We start from the raw sequence: 21,638 nt of genomic DNA, 5'->3' as shown, positions 1-21,638 counted from the left end.
GACAAAATCTATTTCTATGTCATGCCAGAAAAACTACTTGGAGATATTCATAGGAGCTATGCTTGATTGAAGGGAGTAATTTACAGCAGGTGGCAGCACTTAGTGAACCTTGTCTTGTCTTGAAAAAACTAAGTAGAGTTAGATATGGTTAGTTCCTATATGTAATCAGAGAGCAAGCTCTCCTCTCCTCCAGCACTGATGATGTTATCTAGTTGGGTAATGAAACGCCTGCAAGGCAGGGGTGAAATCTTTCTTTTTTCTTTTGATTCTTTTGAAATGCTACTAGTTCGGACCGGTTCAGGTGAACCGATAGCGGACATTGTGGCTGGTTCGCTGAATGGGTAGTGACCGCTGGCTGGCCATGCCCCCGAATTGATCCGCAGCCTGCAGCCCTGCCATGCTTGCCTGCCTGCTGCACTACCTTCCCAGTGTCCCCATGGCCAGCTTGTGAAGGCAGGTAAGTGGAAGGCCACGTGGAAGACAGGCAAGCATGGCAGGGCTGCGGGGAAGGGAGCTAGCAGCCTACTCCCTTCCCCACAGCCCTGCCATGCTTGCCTGCCTTCCGCGCTGCCTTCCTGTTGGTCCCCCATACCCGCTTGCCTTCGAAGGTCAGCATCCAGCCTGGCCTGGCCAGTGTGTGGGTGGGCAGCCCTTGGTGGAGACTCCGCCGCTGCGTTGCCCTGGGACATGTGCAGCAACCCGGGATATCCGCCTGCCCTCCCGGAGCACCACCACGACGGCGCCATTTGCTTTCTTCCTTCTCCTACTATGAAACGAAAGCGAACGGCGGCGGCGGTGCTCCAGGAGGGCAGGTGGACGTCTGCAGCCAGGCAGGCAGGGAGGGCAGTGGGTTATTCCAGGAAGGGCCTGGCGTTTCCCTCAGCTGCAAACACTGAGATTTGAGGTCTACAAATCATGTTAAAGGGTGAGTTATTGATGGTTGCATGGAAGGGAAATGAACTGAGCATGGGATGGAGAGAATGCAGGCTAGCCCTGGCTGTGGCCAAATGCATCATCCCGCCACAGCCCGCCTATGAAGTCTTCGGCTCCGTGTGCAGCACTGATGGAGGCTCGGGGGGTTCAGATGAGGAGCTAGTGCGCACCCCCACCCTGAGGCATTGGTGACGAGTTAAAAGGCACTCATTTCCCCATCACTCCGGGATTTGAACCCTCCCCCTAAGTAAATGTGACAGGTGACAGGGAGTCCTGTGCAAATTCTGAGAAAGCCAGCTTTTGGGTTCCCAGCCCCCGTTTAAAGCCCTTCGGCCTCAGGAGTTCTACAGGAAGTTTAGAATGGGACTGGCCGCCAAGGAGGAAAGGGCCTGGGGCTGAGCTTCCCAATCTTTCTTTAGGCAGCCTTGAGCTCACTTAAAAAACGAGCCTTCTGCCTGGATACTTCTGTCCACTTTCCCACATCCCACCTATTGCTCCTTCTCAATTTGCCTGGACTTTTCTCCACACTCTCTCTTTCCCACACCGGATAGTGGAGGGAAACTCAAAGCATTGGGGTTTTAAGAAGGGCAGGATGTGCTTCAGAATGTGCAGCTCCTGGCTCTAATAATGAGTGACGTGAGTGATGGCAAGTTGGCCACACCCATCTGGTCACATCACCACCAAGCCACGCCCACCAAGCCATGCCCACAGAACCGGTAGCAAAAATTTTTAGATTTCACCACTGCTGCAAGGAAACAACCAAGCTCAGAGAGCACTAAGGACACACAGTTCAACCCTAAGCTATAAATATTCTCTTCTATTGGTAATTCCAAACAACTATGCACCCTTCTAGCAATTGCACACGTATGTTGACCTCAATTTAAATTGCACCTTGCACAGTATAATGAAACATAATAATTAAATAGTTCTGCTTCTCCCTGTAATTTTTTACCTATAGCCAATGACTGCAACTCACAGACCAATTGCTTACTGACCTTCCTCTTGTTCCACACAACCTTTTCTGTTGTTAATTTTGGTGTTTATTGCAAGCCTCAGCAAATTCTGAGCCTTATCTACAGATTTGGACTTCTCTAATATTATGCATATGTTATATGCTTTTCTTTCCCTTTGTAATACCTATCCTTTTTGTTTCACAGTTTATCAGAGAACTCTGTGCTGTGTTTCATCACCTACTTTACTTTCTCCGTAGTGTCCCCTGTATTTGGGCTGTGACTGTCTTGTTTTTGAGGCTTTGCTCCTTAATATTTTTCTGGGAAGGATTTTCATTCATGGAATCCTTACTGTTTTTCCTTTATAAAAGTCAGCTATTCTGAAATTTAGAATACTAACTTGAGGCTTGAAGGATCTGACAACCATCAGCCTCAAGAACCAGCAGGCAGCCTGGAATAAGTCAGTAACATATTAAGTGTTAAATTGGATTGTTCTACGTATATGTTATATAGAACAGATTTTATCTTCATAACAACTTTTTAAAAAAGAACTCAAACTAAATTAAACCAAACCCTTAGTAAATTTAAAGATTGAAATAGTTTTGACTCTTCTACATGCAGTTTATCTTCACTGAAGCATGTCATTTTTCTTAGAGATGTTTGTAATGTTATGCAACTTGAATTTTTCTATTGCTGAATGTGCACCAAAGTATTCTTATACTACATGTTAAATGTAAATAAGATGGTGGTCCCATTAAATATAGCGCCACACTTTAAAATATTCCTGAATGATATTGAGAATCAGTTATTTTCTATTTAATTGGGGAAAATATAAGTTAAGTGGTATTTTATATTGCTTAAATGCAAAATTAAAAGTTCTAGCTTAACCAAATTTTGTCACTCACATTGCTTTTTCAAGGTTTTCACAATTACAGTTATACTAGTTGGTAAATTTATTATTTTGTTACCTTGAAAAGGTAAATCTTAATATGTGTCTGTATGTTTATATATGTTTTAGGAAAAAGAAGATGACAAATCAGACATATCAAGTTCTCAGCAGCCCAAAAGCCCTCAAGGCTTGAGTGATACAGGATATTCCTCTGATGGCGTCTCGAGTTCACTTGGTGAAATTCCAAGTCTTATTCAGACGGATGAGAAGGATGTGTTGAAAGAGTCTTTTGAGAAAGAGTCTCTTTCACAAAGGGGCAGCCCAGCTAGCCCCTCTGACCTGGCCAAGCTAGAAAGCACGGTCTTGTCAATTCTGGAAGCTCAAGTCACAAGCCTCGTGGAGGAGAAGTCTGGAAGAACCAAAGGCCTTTCTGCTGAGCAGACAAAGGTCTCTCGTGAAACGGCACTCTTGCCTGTCACCTCAGAGCCTCTTGGTTCTGAGGAAGAAGGTTTGAGAAAACCGAGCATTCAAGATGAAGGAGACCCTGAACAAGGCAGTAAAGAAACTTTGCCCCCTCAGAAAAGGCCCAAGCAGACAGCAGGGGTGGCAGAGAGTGCATCAACCAGAAGGCCGCGCTATGACTCTGTGGAAGACAGCAGTGAGAGTGAAAACTCCCCTGTGCCACGAAGAAGAAGAAGGCAGACCAGCGCTGACTCCTCAAGCAGCGACGATGAAGGCAAAGCAGAAGACAGTCCAGATTCAGGCGATGATGAGGATTTTATTCGGAAGCAAATCATGGAAATGAGCGCTGACGAAGATGCTTCCGGTTCCGAAGATGAAGAATACATCAGAAAACAATTAAAAGAAATTAGTGCAAATGAAACTCAGAAGAAGGAAGAAGTTAAGATCAAAAAAGGAATAGGCGGAAAACATAAGAGGGTGTCGCGTAAAAGTAGTGCAGGCTATGAAGAGGATTCTGGAAGGCGCCATTCCTGGCATGATGATGATGACGACGAGGCTTTTGATGAAAGTCCAGAACCAAAATATAGAGAGACGAAAAGTCAAGAGAGTGAAGAAATTAGTGCCACCGGAGGAGGGGGTCTTCGCCGCTTCAAAACAATAGAACTTAACAGTACAATTACAAATAAATTTTCTGAAGCATCAGAAACACCAAAGAGATGTTTATACTTTGATGAAGAGCCGGAATTAGAAATGGAGAGCCTTACAGATTCACCAGAGGACAGATCACGGGGAGAAGGATCCTCTAGTTTGCATGCGTCCAGCTTCACCCCAGGTACATCTCCTACCTCTGTTTCATCCTTCGATGAAGACAGCGACAGCAGCCCCAGCCACAAAAAAATGGGGGGAGAAACCAAGCAACAGCGTAAAGCCAGACATCGGACACACGGGCCTCTTCTCCCGACAATTGAAGATTCCTCCGAAGAAGAAGAACTCAGAGAGGAGGAAGAGTTGCTGAAGGAGCAGGAGAAACAGCGTGAACTAGAACAGCAACAACGAAAAAGCTCTAGCAAGAAGTCTAAGAAAGACAAAGACGAGCTCAGAGCCCAGAGAAGGAGAGAGCGACCAAAAACACCACCCAGTAACCTTTCTCCGATCGAGGACGCTTCGCCAACCGAAGAACTGCGTCAGGCGGCAGAAATGGAGGAATTGCATCGATCTTCCTGCTCTGAATATTCCCCGAGTATTGAATCTGACCCTGAAGCTTTTGAAATCAGCCCAGAAAAAATAATAGAAGTGCAGAAGGTTTATAAGCTGCCAACGGCTGTCTCGCTCTACTCTCCTACAGACGAGCAGCCCATCGGAATGGCCAAGCAAGGGAACAATCAGAAGATTTTGAAAAGTGCAGAGGAGGTGTATGAAGAAATGCTGCAGGCGTCTCAGATGGCCAAACCTCTTCCAGGTGAAAACGAAAGGGAAGAGGTATTCGAGAAGGAGCCTTTATATGGCGGCATGCTCATAGAAGACTATGTCTATGAATCGTTAGTAGAGGGTGCTTACAGTGGGGAGTCCAACCTCCTTTCAAAACAAGAAGAGTGTGAGGAATTTAGCCAAGAGGAAGAGCAAAAAAAAACCCCGGAGCACATCTATGAAAAACCTATGCAAAAACCCATTGATTTACAAGACACCTATTATAGGATAGAGCTTTTGCATTCAATTATGCCTCAGGAGGACATTGTCTCTAGTTCTTACATTATGCCCGAAAGTCATGAAATCATTGTCCTGGACAGTGTGGCACCATCTTCAAGTGATGAAAAGCAGCTGCTAGATGCAGATGTGGTTTATGAAGAACTGATGAAGCGGCAGGGAATACAGCTGACCCCAGGCTCCAGTCCCACTCAGTCATCCCCTGAATTAGTTTCTGTCACAAAGAGGAGCCTCTCTGGAGAAGCAGGAGATAGTAACTCCCTAGTTTCGAGCACTTCTTCAGCAGTTTCAGACACAACGTCCGGGAGCCCTGTAGTGCTGCCCATTCCAGATGTTAAAATTACCCAGCACTTTACAGCTGAAGAAACAGAGGATAACTATTTCACTGATTATGCCCGTGAGATGGAAGAAATTATTTCCCAGGAAACGTCCATGTTGACAGACTCAGAGGTCTTAGAAAGTGCCACCCCTGTTTTCCCATCGGATACATGTTCTCTCACATCATCTACATCTTCTGTTTACACCACTGGTACGCCTTCGCCTGTAGCTGGATCAGATGGCATCACTACCATTTGTAGAGATTCAGTAGATGCTCTTAGTGGACTATCAGATTCAGAAGGGGTTGTTTCAATGGCACAGGCTACTACAATTTCCCAAATTGAGGACTACGAACCTCTTGCATTATCCCCCAAGAAGGCACCCATAGCCAAAGATCTGACTGATGCCAGTCAGGGGTCAGTTACCTTTCCTGAAACCGATTCTTTTGTATCCACTTCTGTGGAAACAAAACCCACAAGTGTTGTCCCTGCTGCCTTGGCAGAAGATGGCAAAGCTGGAAGAGACATGGCAAAGTTTAATGAACTAAAGAGACTTTCTGAAGATGAATATTCAAGGATTTCCATTAATGTGGCAGGAATAGATGCTGTATCTGACCAAGAATTTATCTGCATAGTTCCATTATGTACTGTTTCTTCTGTTACCCCTGCATCTGAAACTTCTCCAGCTTCCATTGCCAGTTCCCAAACATACTCATTTCTGGAAAGATCTCTTGTTCATCCCTCCCCACCTTACGCTCCTCCTCCACCCCCACCTCCCCCACCTCCCCCACCCATTCTACCAAAGCCAGCCGTTTATCCTAAAAAGAAGCCGCCAGTTAAAACTGCAGTGACAACAGCTCCCATCATGGTATCATCCATTAGTACTGTCAAAGTAGGAGATACCTCTGCTATAAAAACGAGTGTGTCTCCTGTCACAAAAATATGCACACCGACCCCACCTCCTGTCCCCCCTAAGCCAGCTTTAATTCCAGCAGGGCTTGTATTCGCACACAGACCTTCTGAAATAATAAAGCCTCCTATTGCTCCTAAACCAGCCATTCCTCAGTTACCGGTGGCTATTCATAAACCAACAGAAACACAGTCCAAGCCAGCAGGTCTGCCTTTTACCAGCTCCATGACTCTGAACTTGATTTCCCCTGCTGAATACAAATTGACCTCTCCCACCTCCCCATCATCTCCACATTCTAATAAATCCTCCCCGAGGTTATCCAAACCCTCTCAGGAAACCTATGTTGTTATCACGTTGCCCTCTGAGCCTGGGACTCCGATTGAATCCATTACCAGCCAAGCCATCAGCAGTTGGCCTGCAGCTTCACCCCTTAGGGAACAAGCTCCAGAGGCTGTACAGACATTATTCATGCCATCTGTAAGTTCACTGCAAATGCAAAGTACAACAGATCAAAGCAAGAGTATCCCAGATGCTTTGAATGCTGTTGCTTTTATCCCTACTACTACTACTGGACAGCCAATTTTTGGCATGGTGCCTAAGTCCGCTACAGAACTAATAACAACAGGGATTGCCAGGACTACCATGTCTTTCGTAAAAAATGCCGGGTTAGATAGCGTTTCCATAACTATACCCCCAGACACAGTACCTGCGGAAGAGAGAACTAAATACAGAGAAAACGTAAGATCCCATGTCTTTGGTGATGTTATGGATCTCCGTACCTTGACTAAGACTAGTGTTGATAGAACAGATAGCTGTATGGACCTATCTGCCACTCCTACAGATGCGAGAAGACAGACAATGGCAGGTGACACTTCTGGGCAGTGGGTAAGCACAGTTCAGCCAGGGATCATAAATCTTAGTACTGTGTCCATGGTCAGCCTCTCTTTAGCTCCAGTGGCTGATGCCGTTTCAGTGGTGACCTGTGCATCTACTCTAAGTTACAGTGCAAGTATAGAAAGCCTCATAGACCTTGGGCATGGAATGACAACTCCACTTCAGTTAACAACGTCAAAGCCTTTTGAGCTCGATCCTGGAATAACAGGAAGCCAGGCCCTCTTTTCAGGCAGAGAAGACGCTCCCATCAATCTCTCCCTGGGTACGCCAGCATCGGCACTCACCTGGGCCGCTACAAAGCCTGCCACCGCACCTCCAGTTGGGGTAACCAACAATTGCATCACTGCTTCTCCCGCTCACACAACTGTGGACAGTGGTGTAGTTGACCTGAGCACTACAAAATCCCACAGAACAATGGTGACCGTTGATGAAACGACTTCAGGATTTTTTACAACTGTAATAGAAGATGATGAAAAACCTGTAGATCTGACTGCAGGGAAAAGGGCTGTTTGTTGCGATGTGATTTACAAATTGCCATTTGGGAGGAGCTGCACTGCTCAAGCCCCAGCAACTACCCTTCCGGAAGATCGTTTTGGCTACAGGGATGACCACTACCAGTATGACCGCTCCGGGTCCTACGCTTACAGGGGAACTGGGGGCATGAAGCCCTCCATGTCAGACACCAATTTGTCCGAGGCTGGGCTCTATCCGTATAAGAGCAAGAACGCCTTTGAGTACCAGGTTGGGGCGGCCGATCTAGCAGTAGACTTGACTTCTGGCAGAGTCACTACAGGTCAGTATGACAAGACATCGGACTTTTCTTGGAAACTTAGTAACAATGTTGCTCACCTCATTTCAGGATGATTTTTGCCTTTTTTTTTTTTTTTTTTGCCTTTCCCCCTTCCGTTAGGCTTTATGTTCAACAGTGTGGCAAATTTTGTTGGAATTTACCCATGTATTTTTTTTTCCAATTTTCATCAGTTGTTTTATGGAAAGAGGTACCCGCATGTGCCCGCATGCTCAGAAAATGTTCTTTTTTTCTTCCTCTCCTGCCCAATAAAATGTTGAAGATTTGCATGCAGCTCCTTCCCGCTTTATTGCTCATATTTATCATTCATCTCTGTAGGCTGCCTTTCAGAATCCACACCAAAATTAAAGACAGTGTTTTGGGGGACTGGACTATAACTTTCCCCTATAATTTCAGGTGAAATTATGGATTATTCAAGCAAGATTTCTGATCCATATCCAGAGAGCCGGCATGTGATTTCTGGCATTAGTGCACCTCAGTATTCCCAAGCAAGAATGGTCTCCTCCTTAGGAGCCCCCTATGGAAGTGTGTTGAGATCCTCCAACGGGGTGGTTTACTCCTCAGTGGCAGCTCCGATCCCATCTACATTTGCTATCACCACACAGCCTGGCTCTATTTTCAGCACTTCAGTCCGAGACCTGCCTTCTCTTCATGCCATTGATTCAGTGCCTTCCTTGCCAAGCTTGCCACAGAGCCAGGCGCTCCCAAGCTCATTGCAGTTTTTGACAACCATAGCTTCTGAAAAAGACACTTCCGTTCCTGGCATTGACCCAGGGATACAACCTCTCCCTCTAGAAGCTATTGCCACTGAGCCAACACTGCCTGTCTTCAGTACAGCTTCTGAAGCCTTCCTAGATGGAATTGAAGATGAAGGAACAGTTCTCATTGACACCGAAGAAGACAAGCAACAGCATTTGGACATAGAACGTGAGCTTCTGGAGCTTGAAAAACTGAAGCAGCAGCGCTTTGCAGAAGAGCTAGAATGGGAACGTCAAGAAATACAGAGGTTTAGAGAACAAGAACAATTCATGGTTCAAAAGAAGCTCGAGGAACTGCATTCTATGAAGCACCACCTTCTCTATCAGCAGGAAGAAGAGAGGCAGGCTCAGTTCATGATGAGACAAGAAACATTGGCTCAGCAGCAGCTACATATCGAACAAATTCAACAACTTCAACAGCAGCTTCACCAGCACTTAGAAGAGCAAAAAATCCACCAGATGTATCAATATAATTACGATCCTTCTGAAATGGTGTCCCCAAAAACGACCACAGATCAAGTCTTCCTCGATGGCCAATACGCTGCAAGCAGCCAGTTCTGGCCTGGTGAGGAGGTGATCACCACTACCTCTGCTCTCCTGGGGATAGAAATTCCAGACAGCCAAGGCTGGTACGCTGTCCAATCGGAGGGCATGACTCAGTATGTTCCCAAGCCAGGAACCTTAAGTTCTGTTTCTGAGCTATCTCTTAAAGATGTGGATGTGAGAGAGGAAAAGCAACTAAAAAAGAAGAGTTCCACACCAAAGCTGCATGGCCTTTATGGGGAACACGATGAAGGCACTGAAGATGAACCCAGGGGTCTTAAAAAGATAGTGGAGAGCGGCGTCCAAACGGATGATGAGGATAGTGCAGACTTAGGCTATGCAGACAGGAGACGCAGAACCAAAAAGAGTGTTGATACAAGTGTTCAAACAGATGATGAGGACCAAGACGAATGGGATCCCACCAATAGATCAAGAAGAAAGACCCGTGTAGGGAAATATGAAGGGAGTGTGGAAGTGGATAAGGGTAAACCCTTTTCCAAGGTCTCCAGTATTGCGGTACAGACCGTGGCAGAGATATCTGTACAAACTGAACCTGTCGGAACAATAAGGACTCCATCGGTTAGGGCCCAGTTAGATGCAAAGATAGAAATAGTCAAACACATTTCAGCTCCAGAAAAGACGTACAAAGGAGGAAGTTTGGGATGTCAGACAGAAACAGATTCAGACACCCAGAGTCCCCCGTATCATAAAGCCACTTCCCCTCAGAAAGATAAAAAGCGCCCAACGCCATTAGAAATAGGCTATTCATCCCACCTTCATCCTGAAAACACCCTTCAGGTAGCTCCTTCAGCTCCTAAATCTCCCAAAGTCCTCTATTCTCCCATTTCACCTGTTTCTCCAGCTGCAGTCATGGAGTCGGCCTTTGTGCCCTATGAGAAGCTGATGGCTGAAGATACTAGTTCTCAGAAAATGCTTCGTGCCGACGTGCCCACAGCTGCTCAGCTGAGCCCAGAGTCTGCCAAGGGGATCCAGCGTACTTTGTCAGACCCGAAGCCTCTGAGCCCCACGGCTGAAGATCTCCTCTCCAGAGCTCATTTCCAGTATGCGGATGGTTTCCTGGTAAGAACACTTTCTTCACCTGTTGACACTGAATTGTTGTGCTATACATTGTAGTAATGAGCATTGCTTTGTTAACTCACTGGAGTAGATGAAATGTTTAATGAATGGTTTTGGAAATGAAGGCCTGCCATGTTAGAAACTAGGATAAGTTTACTTTATCCATATCTACTTTATTTAAAGTTGAAAAGAGATATACTGTAGTCGTTTCTTTACATAATTAACTTACCAACATTTTTCTTTGTACATTTGGTCTATTTTTAAAAACTTATATGTATTCACATCATAAGGGCACACTTGTATATACACTAGCCTTTTTCTTTCTAAGTTTTTTCTCCTCTCTGTGTATAGTAAAGGGATTGTAATTAAGTATGGTTCCTTAAACACATGGAATATATGGAGCACATCTACCGTATTTGCAGAAAAGATAAGTTGCCAATGATTTGCTCAGTATCAGTCTTTTTGGTTTTGTGTGTTCTACTTCTCCAAGAATGTTAAGTTGGGTCCAGCTGAGGTCATCCTATGAGCTAAAAATCACCATAATCAGAAGTGGAATATTTTGGAGATCATTGTGTGAAGAGTATCCTTGCTATCTGGCAGGCAATGTCACTCAGATCTGCTCTGTGAACAGGTCCAATGGAGGTGCCTGGAGTCCAGTATGGATTTCTGGAGGGAGCTTCCAGCCGTGCCTCCCATGGAAGGGGATAGGGTGCTCCAGATTGTAAACTCAGCCATCAATATGTTAGATGCAGGTGAGGCCACGTGGGAGGTGATCTGTCATGGGATCCATGCAGTGATTTCTGCTTCTTTGAGTGGGTCTCAAAGCCCCCTTGGCCTTGAAAGAGGAGAATGTGCACCCGCTCCTTAAGAGATCATCAATTTCTATCCGGTCTCCAATCTTTCATATCTATATCTATATCTATATCTATATCTATATCTATATCTATATCTATATCTATATCTATATCTATATCTATATCTATATCTATATCTATATCTATATCTATATCTATATCTATATCTATCTATCTATCTATCTATCTATCTATCTATCTATCTATCTATCTATCTATATGTTTTTCCTCTAGCCAGGTTTTCCTACGTAACCAAGGTTTGGCTGCAAAAAAACCTTGGTTACGTAGGAAAAACCTGGCTAGAGGAAAAACACACATAAATCCTATGAAGAAGTAAGAATATATATATATATATATATATGTCTTTTTCTTTTTCGTAGGCTTTTATGTGCATATTCTTTCTAGCCAGGTTTTACCTACGTAAACTAAGTTGTTTTGCAGCTCTGGTTGTGTGAAATCTCATTCACAAGCTTCAGGGCTTTTTTTCTGTTGACAAACTGCAACACAGAGAGCAACACAGAGTTGCAGTTTGTCAACAGAAAAAAAGCCCTGAAGCTTGTGAATGAGATTTCACACAACCAGAGCTGCAAAACAACTTAGTTTACGTAGGTAAAACCTGGCTAGAAAGAATATGCATATATATATATATATATATATATATATATATATATATATATATATATATATGTGTGTGTGTGTGTTTTCTCAGGTTTTCGCGGGTGTTTGTATGTAGGTCTTTGCTCCTGGAAGCACGAAGCCGAGAACACCAGCCTGAAGATGATGAATGAGACTTCGTCGAAACGTCACCAAGACACTTCCAATTTTACGTGGGAGAAGACCCGAATAACCAAAGACCTATATATATATATATATATATATATATATATATATATATATATATATATATATATATATATATACATACATACATACACACATATCTAGAAGCACGAAGTCGAAAACACCAGCCTGAAGATGACAAATGAGACTTCGTTGAAACTTCGGCAAGACACTTCCAATTTTATGCGGGAGAAAACCCGAATAACCAAAGACCTACATAGATATAGATATATACAGACACAGACACAGACACACACACAGATATATATATATATGTTTTTCTTTCTTTTTCCTACGAAAAAGAAAGAAAAACAAATATTGTACCTTTACAGGGAGGATACATGAGATGAGGGTGTGGCTAACTGATGAGGCCTTATAAGGCCGAAATAGATCTATTTTAGTCTCCCAATGGGCAGCAAAGGGTCTGCTGGCTGCCAGAAGAGAAAAAAAAAAAAAAGCCCAGAAACTAGTGAATTGATCCAGAGTGACTGGATGGTATTTTCTGGGAAATGATTAAAGAAATTCTGGCACAGATGATACATCTCTTATGTATCTCCAGTGATTTATCCTAACCAAATGTTGAAAGTTGAATATGGGACTTGCCACAATTTAGAAAGATTTACATCTATGAAACAACCATTACTTTCCAATGGAAGTTTATATTCTTGAATCATGCCCCAGTGAGAAGATATGATGTCAGAAACCATCTAATTTGTATTTGAGAAATTAGTTTTATTTAGCTAATATGGGCCAGATTCATTCTGTATTTCAAACAAATCAATTTGATTCAGTTGTCCCAAACTAATATGTAGTTTTAAACATATACGTTTCCCTCCCCTCTACTTCTCAGAATTTTGTAATATAATCCTCAATCTACCTCCAGAAGGGGTTTTTAATCCCAACATTTTGTGTGCATTTTTAAAAATCATAAATACTAAAAATAGAATACAGTAGGCACAAAAATATACATATGAAGAACTTTTAAAAGCAAAAAACAATAAAAAGTCTGAACAATGAACAATGAAGTCTGCTGAATGAACGCTATTAGAAACAAGGGTGATTTGCAGTGATAAAGTGTAGTCTGGTCTAGTGAATGGTATTGGGGTATTGGATTTTAATTTTCTTATGTCAGGCATTTAATTGTTTTAAACTTTTATTTTGGCTTAGTGTTTTTCTCCTTTTTTGTGTGTTCTGTTTAACATTACTTATCTTCAATGGAAATTGTATGTAAGATACAAACCAGAATGGAGTATTCCCATTAGACATGGTTTCTAGAATGTATAAATTGAAAGTAGGTAAAGCATATTCCTGTCACTCATGGGAAGTGTTTCTTCATCGATATTGCCTAATGCTAATCTTCTCTCTGTTGTTCCACTTCTAGTATATATGCTCAAATTTTTGTAGGCATTGATGCTGTTTTGGCAGTTGAATAAAGCAGGCAAAATCACACTTTTTGTGGCACCCTAGTCTCTTCAATTTGCACAACAATCTTACGTTCTGGTAAAAGACAAGGATTGCTGCAGGCCTAAAATATTATGGATGATCAGGTCATGAATTGATTCTGTTGTCCCACTGCAGTATCAGACGTCTCCTTATCCAGTTTCTTGTTCCCAGCAGTGGCAAGGCAAACTGTTCAATAAATCCCATAAGGGCAAGGCAAATTGTTCAATAAATCCAATAAAGAGTCTTTCCATAGTGCTGGCTCTCCAGTTCCCGATACGAAGACATTGCTTCTGGCATGGCAGGTCAATTCTGCTTAATGGGTAAAAGAAACTGTAGATCCCTTCTTTATGAATTTTATTGGTTCACTTTTCAAACTGTCTAGAACAATGATAAACACTTCATTCTTTAATACTGAGCTCCATAAGAGCTCAGTAAATTGTATCATGTATTTTGAAATACTTGACGGGTGACACGTAGTGCTATCCGTTTCCAAAACAATGTATCTTCTCTGTTTCTGTGTGTGCAGCAAGCCAAAGAGACTTCGGGTGCCACAGCATCATCAGGACTGCAGAAGAAGGTCAAGAGAACACTACCCAACCCGCCTCCCGAGGACCTTTCGGCAGGAACACAACCGGCCTTCTCCACCGTGGGATCAGTTTCACGCCGGAGGATATGCAGAAGCAACACAATGGCCAGAGCTAAAATCCTCCAGGATATAGACAGAGAACTAGACTTGGTAGAAAGAGAGTCTGCTAAGCTTCGCAAAAAACAAGCAGAGCTTGATGAGGAAGAAAAAGAAATAGACGCAAAACTCCGGTATCTGGAAATGGGCATAAACCGACGCAAGGAAGCCCTGCTCAAGGAAAGAGAGAAGAGGGAGAGAGCCTACTTGCAAGGGGTAGCGGAGGAACGGGATTATATGTCCGATAGTGAAGTCAGCAGCACCCGGCCGGCCAGGGCAGAATCCCAGCATGGCCTGGAAAGACCGAGGACTGCACCCCAAACAGAATTTGACCAATTCATACCGCCCCAGACACAATCAGAAACTCAGTTTGCAACTCCTACAAGTCCTTACACGCAGTACCAATACTCTTCCCCTGCCCTTCCTACTCAGGCACCCACTCCCTACACGCAGCAATCTCATTACCAGCAGCAGCAGCCTTTATATCAACAGCAGGTTTCGCCTTACCAGACCCAAACCGTGGTGCCGGTGTCCTTCCCTCCTCAGGCTCAACCCCCACCAACTTTACAACCTTCCTATCAGCTCTCCTCTCCATTGATGATGATCCCGCAAAAGGCAAGGCAAACTTCATTATACATGGAACCCAAGATAACAACAAACTATGACATCATCCGCAACCCGTCTCTCATGATAGCACCCGCGTCCTCTGATAGCGCCTATTCAGTGGCTCATCTGGGCAGCAAGTATAGCACTTTGGATCTGAGGCTGGGACTGGACGAGAGGAGCAGCATGGCCAGCAGCCCCATTTCTAGCACCTCTGGTGACTCCTTCTATGCAGACCTTGAGCACCACAGCACACGTGGTTATGTGCTGCTGGATGATATGAGGGATCTCACCAAAGAAGCTCCAACTCTGAGTTCTGCCTATGGGCTGCACGAAAAGGATCTTGGCAAAGCCGATAGGCTCCTTCGGACCACCGAGGCCCGAAGAGTGCAAGAGGTCCCGGATTTCCTTTCATCCCTGCAAACATCTTCCAGGCTGCACAGCTACATGAAGACCGATGAAGACTCAATGGAGGATCCCTATGAACTGAAACTTCTGAAACATCAGATCAAGCAGGAGTTCCGAAGGGGCGCAGAAAGCATGGATCACTTAGCTGGCCTCTCCCACTATTATCATGCAGATACGAACTACAGACATTTCCCCAAATCTGAGAAATACAGCATAAGCAGGCTCACTCTAGAAAAGCAAGCTGCCAAGCAGCTTCCAGCAGCCCTTCTTTATCAGAAGCAGTCCAAACATAAAAAGGCTTTGATGGATCCCAAATTATCTAAATTTTCACCCATTCAGGAAAGCAGAGACCTTGAGCTTGATTATTCGACTTATTTGACTTCCAACACCTCTTCAGTTGGGAGCATCCCCTCCAAAGCAAAACTTCTCCAAGATGACATAACATTTGGCCTTCGGAAAAACATTACAGACCAGCAGAAGTACATCACTCCCACTTTGTCTCATTCCCTGGGAACGAGTCTTGGAGCAGCGCTGAGCGTCACCATGAGGTCAGCTTTGCAGGATGAGGTGGACAAATCTTACGCCAGTGCTACCAGATCTAGACCATCCTCAAGGCCATCCTCTGTCTACGGGCTTGACCTGTCACTAAAACGAGATTCTTCCAGCTCTTCTTTAAGGTTGAAAGCCCAGGAAACCGAACCCCTCGATGTTTCCTTCAGCCATGCAGCTCCTTCTGGAAGAACTAAGCCTACCAGTCTACCCATAAGTCAAAGCAGAGGGAGGATTCCAATAGTCGCACAGAACTCAGAAGAAGAGAGTCCATTAAGTCCAGTGGGGCAGCCAATGGGGATGGCCAGAGCGGCTGCTGGGCCGCTGCCCCCCATATCTGCAGACACCAGGGATCAGTTTGGCTCAAGCCATTCCTTGCCCGAAGTCCAGCAGCACATGAGGGAGGAGTCACGCGCTCGAGGCTATGATCGAGATATTGCCTTCTTCATGGACGACTTCCAGCATGCCATGTCAGATAGTGAAGGTAAACCAGACTTCAGGCTGCCTTCTCCATTTCACAGCACAAACCCTAATTTTATGCATGTGTCTGATTTCAACATCTGTTGGGAACTAGGGTGACTTTTTAAAAAACCACCTGTCTACATTTTTGTAAATGTAAATATGTCTGGAGTGTGTAGGCATGTTCTTCTCAGCATGCTGACTTCACTGTATATTGGCAGACTTGCATTTTGTCACTTTTGTTTGCATGTGCATTTTTCTTTGCTCTTTGCTGGTAATTTCAGAAAGTTTTTTCCCCATGGACTGGTTTAGCAGGAGAGGTCTTCAGGGCACTGTTGTTAAGAATGAGAAAGCACATTTTTGATTGTAACAACTTAATCAACACAAAATCTTGATTAAACGCAATTGCACCATTAACTCCCTTATCTCTGAGCTTCAAGCATCGTTTGCTCTCAGTCCCCTTGCCTGCTTGCACTGCCGTAACATGTTATTGTCACCTGTCCCTGAATTACCAAGGTCTAAGAGAAGGGTGGCCAATGGTTGCAGGTAGAGCTGGATCCCAGGAGGGACAAAAACACCTGTTCCCTCTAAGCAGCGGATTACAGTGGATCCGCCACCCAACAGCAGTGGGTGGCGGATCAGCTCTCGTCCCCTCTTGCTCTGCAGGCCCCTTTTGGAGGTCGCGATGCTGGGCCTGTAGCCGAGAGGAAGGGGACTTGGGCCTGACTGCTATGAGAAAGCTGTTCAGCAAAGCCTTCGAATGAGAAACTACGACAGCGGTTTTAAGGTGTGGAAAAGTGGAGTTCTCAGTTAAGATGAAACAATCAATGAATGGGTGTGGAATCCCCTCACTATGAATTAAACTAATGAGTTGATTGGGGTTTATCGATGGGCAAGAACTGAAGGTATCACTTGCATACAGATACATAACCTGATCTGTAATTTCTTAGGCAGCAGGTAGATTGGTCATCTTCAGTTTTTCTCTGTTGACCCAGTAAAATCTTTTCTATTTTGGAAGGCTAGAAATTTAAAAGAATGAATACAAACACTGAACTTTAAGCATATATCAGGGCAGATTTTTGTTGCATTACTACATGCCACTTCACTTACTCTGTAGAAGCCAGATCAACTTGTTAAAAAATGTTTTTTTGATCTCTGTCTACAGGCTCTAAATCTTAAAGGAGCCATATAATATTTCACTGGCAGTGTTACTATATCTGAGTGTTATGCTTATATATCCACTTTAACTGAATGCAGGTAGAGCTGAAGATTTGATCAAGATTGTTATAAGGCCCAAGACCCAGTTTACAATAAATATAACTATACTAAAGAAGTATCACCAACACCATAAAAATACCCAGCTTTTTACTGGGGAAAAATGCATAGGGATCCTGTTTTATTGAAGCAGATAAATACATTATGTGGTAAAGCAGATACAGATTTTGATATCATTGCTGCAACTTAGAAAAACTCTTTTGCCCAATTCTGTAATCTCAGAAATCCTGAGAAATCGCCTGATGGTGGATGCTTTTATGTTAGCCTTATTATGAAAATTACTAAAAGGTATTGCAGGCTATTATCTCAGTCTATAAGAGCAGTAAGAAAGATAATCCTGGCAATTGGAGTCTATTAGCTTGCTCTCAATAATCAGTAAATTATACTCTGTAAATTTGATCCATGTCTTCTTTTTCTGTGATTATTATAGAGATGTAAATTACAGTTTTCTTATTACTAAAAGAATTGCTAGTCTACTTCATCAGAGCCACATAGGTATCAGTACTGAGTCCTCTTTCAGAGGCAATTATGAGAAACAAATGCTTCTAGTTAAGAAGGCAGATCTTTTCATTTTCCAACTGCACATGTGATTCTTTGAACACATACATATATATATGTATGTGTTCAAAGAATCATGTACATATTATATATGTACATGATTCTTCCTTCTCCCAGGAAGCAACACAGAGTTGCAGTTTGTCAGCAGAAAAAGGGCCCAAGAACTTGTGAATGAGATTTCACAGAACCTAGGGCTGAAGAACAACTAAGTTTACATAGGTAAAACCTGGCTAGAAAGAATATGCATATATATATATATATATATATATATATAGAAAGAGAGATTGTGTGTGTGTCTGATACATACACACATACATACATATGGATAGAACAGGAAAAAGATTATTAAACACAACATTAATGTGTGTGTAACTGCACACATGTATGTATCTGTAACACACACCATACAATGTTAATGTTGTGTTTAATAATCTGTTTTTTTTCTGTTTATTTCTATATTATTTATGTTTCTGAATATCTTAGTATATGTTTGATTTTTAGCTTGAGCCATGATTACATGCCCTGTTACCACAATTTGTTTTGGTTTTGTTATTAATGTTGGTCTATAACTGCAGTAACATTTGTAATATTAAAAGTAGAGGAATTATCAAACATATATTATATTTATGTAGATTACACTTTTAAAATTTAGTCTTCAAATCACTATTTTTTAAAATTAAATCTATGTAAGCAGATAGAAAGATTGGTGATTTTTATAGTTTAATTTTTTTGAACTATATGGTTCCCCCTCAGAATCTGTCCTCAAGAATTCAATATCAGCAATAAGTATCTGTCTGGAAAATTTTCAGAAGTAAACATTAAAACAATTTAAACACCTGAGAAATCTTCTTGTTATTATATTCTTATCTTAACATCTTTAATACTCCTGCCTTCTCCTATTTTTCTGTCAACAACAACCCTTTGAGGTAGGTTCAGCTGTGAGAGGGTGGCCCAAAGTCACCCAGCCTGCCTAAGGTGGGTCTAGAACTCAACAGCCTCCTGATTTCTACTGCAACCACGGCCCCAAACTGGTTCTCATGTTGGTGGCACCAAAACATTTGATCTCCAAATTTGGTTAATGTGATCTCAGGGCCTGCCTATAACTCAAGGACCATGGTTCACTTAACCAACTGCTGCACAACAGGACAACATATTGTCCATCAGTGTTTTTCAGCCTTCGCAACTTTAAGATACGATAGGTGGATTTCAATTCCCAGAATCCCCCAGCCATCATAAAGTTGAGAAACGCTGCGATGGATAATGGTTTAGACACTACATAACATACGGTATTTAATTAAAGGTAGTTTTTTATTATAGGAAAAAGAGGAAAGTAGAAATGATTGGTTGAATCTGTTTGTAGGTTGTCCTAGCATTTAAAATCAGTGGATCACCAATATTTATATAAATGTCACCAATGTGCTAAAAGCAGGAAACACATTTTTAAAGTTATGTTAAAATATACTTCCAAGCCCATTGTGGGCATGAATGCATCATTTCCATAAAATTAGCCCTGAAGGTAAGTAACGCTTGAACTCTGAAAATTGACACCCAAGGTTTTCCCCATCTACTATCACAGCCACTAGCTACATCGAATGCAACTGGGACATACCATATTCTGATATTAGTGGCTATGTTTGAAATGCAGGTAAAAGACAGTCTTTAAACACTTAAGCACATGTTTATGAAGCCACCTGCCAACAAAAACCAATTCAGAAGTGTTAAATATTTAAGTAACTAAAGGCCAAAGGGCCTTAAGTTATTCTAATAACTACACAGTCTTAATTGGGCATCGCCCATTTGTGTTTGCGCCTAACTTATATTTGTCCGCTTCATCTTTTGTGTGCTATTTTAGCTTTGCAATGCATGCCCAGGTATGAGCTGCTCTGTGCATGTTGACTGCGCATCCAAGATTGTTAGTCTTCTCACATCTCCTACTCAGAGTCTATGCTGTGTCCTTGGTTTTCAAAGCCTACCACCTGCGTCGGGAAGAAACAGATTGGTTCGACAAACCTCGGGAGCCCCGTCTGGAGAATGGGCCTGCTTTTGACAGAAGGCTGCCAGATAAGTTAGCCCACTCAAGACCACCGAGCCAACATCAGGACCAAGTAAGAACGCTATTTCTTTTTGATCAAGAACATTGCTTAAGAAAGTCCATTTCAAGAAAACTCCATTCTCCAGTCATTTCGCAAAAAGTATTTTAGGCCTTTGCAGCTCTTTTTATTTTATTTATTTTATTTTATTTTATTTTTCATATTTGTATACCGCCCTACTCCCAAAGGACTCAGGGCGGTGAACAGCCATAATAAATACAAATACATATAGAAGTTAAAAACTATTAAGAAACAGATTAAGTAATTTAGGCTCAAAGATTAAAAAACATCCAAATTTATCTAAAGAGGTTTAAAACCCAATTTAAAAGACAGTTTAAAAGCCAATTAAAAAGGGAGAGTTAGGCCAGACCAGCTTGTTGGAATAGAAATGTTTTCAGGGCTCGGCGGAAAATGCGTAAGTCTTGGATGTTTCGTAACTCCGGGGGAAGCCCGTTCCAGATGGTAGGTGCCCCCACAGAAAAGGCTCTCCCCCTGGGGGCCGTCAGTCGACATTGTTTGGCCGACGGCACCCTGAGGAGTCCCTCTCTATGGGAGCGAACTGGTCGGTGAGAGGCTATTGGTGGCAGGAGGCGGTCTCGTAAGTACCCTGGTCCTGAGCCATGGAGCGCTCTAAAGATAGTAACCAAAACCTTGAAGCGCACCCGGAAGACCACTGAGAGCCAGTGCAGCTCGCGCAGGAAGGGGGTTACATGAGAGCGCCACATTGCTCCCATTACCACCCGCGCGGCCGCATTCTGGACCAGTTGGAGCCTTCGGGTGCTTCTCAAGGGGAGCCCCATGTAGAGAGCATTACAATAATCCAGGCATGAGGTGACAAGGGCGTGAGTGACCGTGCGTAACAAGTCCCGATCCAGAAAGGGATGCAACTGGCGAATCAGGCGAACCTGATAAAAAGTCCTCCTGGCTACGGCCGTCATATGCTCTTCAAAAGACAGCCGTGAGTCCAGGAGGATGCCCAAGTTGCGAACCCCATCTGTGGGGGCCAACGACTCGCCCCCAATAGTCAGAGATGGCGCCAACTGACTATATCGGGACGACGGAAACCACAGCCACTCGGTCTTGGATGGGTTGAGTCTGAGTTTGTTCCTCCCCATCCAGATCCGTACGGCCTCCAGGCACCGGGACATCACCTCGAGGGCATCATTGGGGTGGTCTGGGGTGGAGATGTACAGCTGGATGTCATCAGCGTACTGATGGTACTTCACCCCAAAACCACGGATGATCTCACCCAGCGGCTTCACATAAATGTTGAATAGAAGGGGCGAGAGGACCGATCCTTGTGGCACCCCACATATAAGGGGCCTCGGGGTCGACCTCTGCCCCCCTGTCAACACAGACTGCGACCGGTCAGAGAGAAAGGAGGAGAACCACTGTAGAACAGTGCCCCCCACCCCCAACCCTTCCAACCGGTGCAGCATGATATCATGATCGATGGTATCAAAAGCCGCTGAGAGGTCTAATAGGACAAGGACTGAGGAGCAACCCCTGTCTCGAGCCCTCCAGAGATCATCAACCAATGCGACCAATGCTGTCTCTGTGCTGTACCCGGGCCTGAATCCCGACTGGAACGGATCTAGATAATTCGATTCATCCAGGTACTGAGGCAGTTGT

The 21,638-nt window shown here is 43.6% G+C and overlaps 1 protein-coding gene across 1 annotated transcript in view; it reads left to right on the top strand.

Annotated features, from left to right (window-relative positions):
- PCLO (piccolo presynaptic cytomatrix protein) overlaps positions 1 to 21,638 on the top strand; it is a 104,995-nt gene that overhangs the window by 36,962 nt on the left and 46,395 nt on the right. The window contains exons 5-8 of the mRNA XM_070947118.1: positions 2,902 to 7,852; positions 8,264 to 10,248; positions 13,909 to 16,108; positions 19,885 to 20,021. Coding sequence (XP_070803219.1) covers positions 2,902 to 7,852; positions 8,264 to 10,248; positions 13,909 to 16,108; positions 19,885 to 20,021 — 9,273 coding nt within the window. The remainder of the gene's footprint in view (positions 1 to 2,901; positions 7,853 to 8,263; positions 10,249 to 13,908; positions 16,109 to 19,884; positions 20,022 to 21,638) is intronic.

Source organism: Pituophis catenifer, unplaced genomic scaffold, assembly GCF_029215685.1.
Source record: "Pituophis catenifer annectens isolate HBS135680 unplaced genomic scaffold, rPitCat1.0.hap2 SCAF_7, whole genome shotgun sequence".
Lineage (NCBI taxonomy): Eukaryota > Metazoa > Chordata > Lepidosauria > Squamata > Colubridae > Pituophis > Pituophis catenifer.
This window is presented reverse-complemented; position numbering and strand designations above follow the sequence as displayed.